A 6,341-nucleotide genomic window follows, 5' to 3' on the forward strand; every position below is an offset into this window, starting at 1 on the left:
GTACTTAATTCCCAGTAGCATAATTAATGTGATAAAAATCAACCCTGGTTCACAAAGAAGTAGATAAATAACAGCTTTTCAAAATTGGTGCTTATAAACCTATGTTGTGCAGTACCCGAATCACAGCATTTTATTACATTTTATTATTTATATGTATACACACCTAGATATAGATGTGATTTATTTTGTGGTTTAATTAACAATTATACCAAATATTATATTTTGGTAATTAGGCCAGATTGGGCAGGTTGAATGTATTCTTACAATACTCTATTCTTTTTGATATGAGATCATATAAGGCAGATCAGAATATAGAAATACCTCTAGACAACCATTCATCTGTCCATGAGTTCCACCTCCAAGGATTTCTTATTTCCACTTACCAGCAAGTATTCTTTTTCTTAGCCATTTTTCTCATCTACATCTTCATTCTCCTTGGAAATGCATTAATTGCAATATTGGTTTGCATAAGCCGTCAGTTACAAAATCCCATGTACATATTGCTTGGCAACTTCTCTTTCACCGAGATATGCTACACAACAGTTATCCTTCCTCAGACTCTTGAACATATTTTATCTGCAAATAAAACAATATCTCACACCAAGTGTCTGCTGCAGCTCTACTTTTGCAGTTCGTTTGGTAGCACGGAATGTCTACTTCTCTCCACTATGGCATATGATCGATACTTGGCCATTTGTCATCCTCTGCACTACTCTACTGTCATGAGGAACTCTGTGTGTACCTGTCTCTCACTGCTATGCTGGTTGACTGGCCTTTTGGGCTCATTATTGCCTTTACTGATGGTCTCCAAGTTAGTATTTTGTGGACCCAGTGAAATCAACCATTTTTTCTGTGAGTCCTTGAAGCTTTTTGAACTGTCTTGCACAGACACCTCGACCAGTAGACTATTATTGTTTTTCTTCGCTTCAACTATAGTGCTCGGTTCTTCTGCCATGATTGTATTATCCTACACTGCTATTATAGGTACAATTCTGAAATTTTCTTCTACAATTGCCAAACAAAAGGCATTTTCCACATGTGCTGCCCATCTTCTGGTTGTGTCACTTTTCTATGGAACATTGATTTTCATGTATATTGCCCCACCAGCCATTGAAAGCAATGAAATACAAAAAAGTTTATCTCTTTTATATACTGTTTTTACACCTCTGCTAAACCCTATTATATACAGTTTACGAAATAGGGACATTCACAGAATATTGGGTCTAAAAATGGTTAGAGTAAAATTGTCCTTACCTGGCAAATTATTCAGCAGAAAACAGCTAGCCAATGTTCCTCTAAAGGAAAGTGGCCCATGCACCATTTCAACGAGGGAAGTAAAACAGGAAGCGATCTTGACCGGTGACTTGAGGTTTAAAGAGACGGAATTATCCACATTCTTAATTGTAAAAAAAAGAAATGATTGAGTAACTGAAATAAGGGTCAACTCTACAGCTGCGCAAAGACACAATGATTATTGATCCAGATGGTTTTACGATTAATAACAATAGTTATTACACATTTGATACAAAAAGTAACTGATCCTGAATCTGCTCTATCACTTGGGAAATTTATTAAGTGGTAAACAATACACTTCTAGGATTCTTTTACTATTGCTTAGAAAAGACAAAGATTTCACACTGTCGCAGTAAGTAAAAAATATCTGTATGTTTGCAATGATGATTTATTAAAAGGGCATGTTTCACCAGAAAATTACTTCTTGTTTAAAAGGTATCCTGTCACCAGGTTTTAACTATATGAACTAAATCCGCAACCCATAAGTCTTTAGCTGTGAGACTGTGACATCACCAAGTGTGATTACTGCATCCTATGTTATCAGCTGTTTATAGAGGTATTAAAAGTCATGGTACCCTTGCCTCTGATAATAATGAGCCTCCTCTGAAAAATCTTCCTTAAAACGACAGAGAGGTAGAGTCAGTGGCCAGTCTGAAAATTGCAAGATTACCAATTTTGTTTTTTGATATAGATCATGAAATTGAAAAAAATCTTTGACAAAACTTTTGACCCAAAAGTAAAACGGAGCGTAGGACAATTTTCTTCAGAAAGAGCTGCTTGTTAAAGTATCATAGAATCATAGAATCGTAGAGTTGGAAGGGACCTCCTGGGCCATCTGGTCCAACCCCCTGCTCAAAGCAGGATTCGCTAAATCATCCCAGTCAGATGTCTGTCCAGCCTCTGTTTGAAGACTTCCATTGAAGGAGAACTCACCACTTCTCGTGGCAGCCTGTTCCACTCATTGATCACTCTAACTGTCAAAAAGTTTTTTCTAATATCTAATCTGTGTCTCCTCCCATTCAGTTTCATCCCATTGCTTCTAGTCTTTCCTTGTGCAAATGAGAATAAAGTTGATCCTTCTACAATGTGACAGCCCTTTAGATATTTGTAGACAGCAATTAAGTCTCCTCTCAGTCTTCTCTTTTGCAAACTAAACATTCCCAAATCCTGCAACCTTTCCTCATAAGACAGGGTTTGCAGACCGGTCACCATTCTGGTCGCTCTTTTCTGAACTTGCTCCAGTTTGTTGATGTCTTTTTTAAAATGTGGTGCCCAAAACTGGACACAATATTCCAGATGAGGTCTGACCAAAGAGGAGTAGAGGGAAATAATGACTTCACGTGATCTAGACTGTATGCTTCTGTTAATACATCCTAGAACTGCATTTGCCTTTTTTGCTGCTGCATCACACTGTTGACTCATATTCAGTCTGTGATCTATTAGTATACCCAAGTCTTTTTCACATGTGCTGTCACTTAGCCCTATTCCTCCCATTCTATATATGCTTTTTTCATTTTTATTGCCCAGATGTAGTACTTTGCATTTCTCCCTGTTAAAAATGCAAATATATATATCTGTATACAGATATATATTCATTACCGTTAAAGTGACAACATAAATCAAAAAGATTAAAGCACAATGAGAATTCCAAATGGCTACACATCTACTGTATATGTTTAGTACAGTTCTTAATCCTGGGTTACGGTACGGTATGTACTATTTTGACAATATAGGTGAAAAAAGTTCTGAAATGATTCTTCTGCATAACAAAGGCCTGGTATTTTAATAGGGGTGTACGACATTTTATATTCACTGTATCTACCAGTTCTACTGGATATACTGTACTGTTCTAAACCTGGGCTATATGTACTGTACTGCTTTCTACGAGTACAATATGTACTTTACTGCCCTACATTATCTGGAATCCTCTGTACCTGTACTACACACAGTGGTTCACTTTCAACAGATGCAAACTAGGCCATGGCTATACGGCTGTAATTGGTCTGCAGCTATACAGTGCACTGATCGAAGTCCCCAATGCAGTGAGAAGGAGAGGAGCCACGTATAGCACTGTGACAAAACCAGTATAAGCTGTTAGCTGCAACTTTATCGGTGACCAAAATGTATTATTTTGTTTCATAGAACTAACAAGGCATTTTGGAACATGGGTGTATGCACAGTATCTTATTGTAATTGCTGGCATAGTAAGAATGTGTCTAAATTACACTAGGGAATAATTTTTAATGTATTTTTTGTCTTCTATTTTTGTACGGATTTAGACTAAAATGGGCATGATAGTTTTAAAATTGCGGTTAGATTTCTTCTATCACGTCAGGTTTAATCTCTACAGCGTATCTCAATGTGATTAAGCTGGATCGAGGGTAGCACTAGTGCTCTCCTTTTGGCGGAGAGTGAACTGCCATGGAGTGGGAGGGGTGGAGGATGACCTGGGAGACCTGCAAAAGGCATTTCAGTTTCTATCGAGATAGTGTGGGAGAGGTTTTGTGCCGCTCAATATGGTGAAATGTATTCCGAAACTCTATATGAAAAAGACTAGCACAATTTATTTTTTATTTACATACTTATTTCCTTTCTTTCAGATCATATCTGTCTCTGTTGATTCTCACCGTAAGTGCCTAGACAGCCCTGATTCCTTGTGTTCTATCTGTGGAAGTTTCACCATTCCCAGTTAAAGGACGAACATCAGCACACGTGCCTATTTTGCATATTTCAAAGTAAAACATGGAGGTTAAGATACATCTTGGGCCCCTGACAAGATGTGTAACCAGTGTGTCGAGAGTTTATGGATGTAGACAAAAATAACACGTGATCAGATGTCATTTGGTGGTCCTATGTTTTGGCAAGAACCAAGAGATCATTCCAGTTATTGTTACTTTTGTAAAGTGAAAACTTCTGGATTTCAAATGAAAAATTAATGTAAAATAGAATATCCTAGTCTACCATTAGCTATACATCCAGTGCCTTATTCAGCTGAAATCCCAGTGCCAGTTTTCCTAGAGCTACTGTAACCTTTTTTCAAGAACAGCATTATGGTGAAGAGCAAAGTGACAGCAATGATGATGATTTTGAAGCTTAAAATGTCTCAGTTCATAAGTGATTTGACCTGGATGAGTTAAATGATTTGTACGAGATTTCGGACTATAAAAAAAGGCTTAAGCTCTCCTAGCATCAAGACTGCATGAAAAAGGAGCAAAGGTGTAATACTTTCAAGAGAAAGTGCATTTCTACAATACTTTAAAAGTAACAGTGGCTTTGTATATTTCCATAACATTAATGGTTTAATTAAGGAATTGGGAATTCCAATCTATAACTCAAATGAATGGTGACTGTTCATCAATAGCTCAAAGCGCAAGTTAAAATGTGTCCTTCTCCACAATAGAAATGTGGAGAAGGACACATTGCCTATTCACCTTCTCTTTGTGAAGAATACATGGACATAAAGAGAGTCACTGAGTTGTTATAATATCATAAAAACATTTGTTTCGTCTGTGTTGACTTTGAAATAGTATGCTTACTTCTTGGTCAGCCAAGCGGATACACCAAGTTTCCTCATTTTCTGTGCCTGTGGGGCAGCAGAGCTTATGATAAGCATTGGGTGGAGAGGAATTAGCCTCCAAGATCTGACCTCAAACCTGGTGATCCAAACATTCTTCTTGAAAGAACATTATATTCCCAAATCTACAAATGAAACTGGGTCCCATGAAGCAATTTGTTAAAGCCTTGAAAAACGAAGGAAACTGTTTCAAGTACCTCATGTTGGCATTTCCCAGCTTGTCATTTGGAAAAATAAAGGCCAGTTTGTTTGCAGGTCCATGGATTTGGCAGCTCATTAAAGATGAACATTTCATTGGGACAATGCCACAACTCTAGAAGAATGCTTAGTTATCATTCAAAAACCTTGTCAAGGACTTTATAGGAAATACTCAAGCAAATAATTACACCAAAATTGTCCAGAAACTGTTGGAGAGCTATGTAATCTTTTTTGCAACATAAGCATCAAGGCACATTTTCTGCATAGCCATCTTGCAAACTTCCTTGAAAACTTTGGTGAGGTCAACTATGAGCAATGTGAACGACTCCACCAAGATTTAAAGCTCATAGAGGGATGGTATCAGGGTATATGGTATGTACATTTTATGGCTGACTATTGTTGGAGCATCAGGTGAGACTGTTCACAGATTAAACAATTCACTAAAAGCTATATGTGTAAATTTTTACCTTAACTGCTGCCTAACTTTACTGCTTGCACACAATGTGACTTATGGCAACAATATATCCTTTGAATGAACAAAATAGTTTTAAATAAAAATTACATTCAGGTTACGTTTATTATTTTCCATTGTATGTGTATTTTTTATGGTTTTAGAGACAAAAAGGATGTTATTCTGTAACTTCAAAAGTTGTGATAGAGAAAAACATAGGCCACTTTTGGATTCAGAACCAAAAGTTAGTAAATTAAGTGTCAGATCTAACACAACGAAAACTGTGTTCCCCTGTGTTATTATATTCTCGACACTAGGGATACAAGAAGGAAGGTTTTGATGTGTGCATGTGTGTTTGTATATTTTATGTATGTCTGTTTGTTTTCGTTTGTGTTTTGAGCAAAATAGGGAATGCACTAACATTTTAATACATTGATGTCATTTATTGTGATAGATACAGTGGTTTTCAAACGTATTCACCCAATGACATTTTTGGTGTTAGCTACCTGGAATTTCACAATTGTTTTTTTTTTTTCGAGGGTTTGCATCACCTCATGTAAAGACCATGCCTACAACTGTGAACATTTGATTTTCTTTTTCTTGTGACGCAAACAACATACAATAAAATAACTGAAAATGTCAGTGTGCAAAGTTATTCACCCCCATAAAGTCAGTACTTTGTAGAGCATACTTTTGTGGAAATTATAGCTGCAAGTCACTTTGGATAAGTTTATATGAGCATTCCACATCTTGCCACTGGGATTTTTGCACATTCCTACCTCAGCTTGGGTTTTCCATGTGGCCCATGGCCACAGATTCCAGTTA

At 36.9% G+C, this 6,341-nt stretch overlaps 1 protein-coding gene across 1 annotated transcript; it reads left to right on the forward strand.

The window, feature by feature from the left end:
- The first annotated feature begins 284 nt into the window (after window positions 1-284).
- On the forward strand, window positions 285-1,424 carry LOC141058666 (olfactory receptor 6N1-like). The gene has a single exon (XM_073554854.1). It carries the CDS (start codon window positions 285-287, stop codon window positions 1,422-1,424), a length of 1,140 nt encoding a protein of 379 aa, XP_073410955.1.
- The last annotated feature ends 4,917 nt before the right edge of the window (window positions 1,425-6,341 follow it).

This window comes from Dendrobates tinctorius, unplaced genomic scaffold (assembly GCF_039654945.1).
Source record: "Dendrobates tinctorius isolate UK_male_01 unplaced genomic scaffold, ASM3965494v1 ptg000213l, whole genome shotgun sequence".
Classification (NCBI taxonomy): Eukaryota; Metazoa; Chordata; class Amphibia; order Anura; family Dendrobatidae; genus Dendrobates; species Dendrobates tinctorius.

What these genes read in the sequence shown, in the direction of transcription:
- LOC141058666 (XM_073554854.1), top strand. Translation starts at nt 285, where the DNA reads ATGAGATCATATAAGGCAGATCAGAATATAGAAATACCTCTAGACAAC.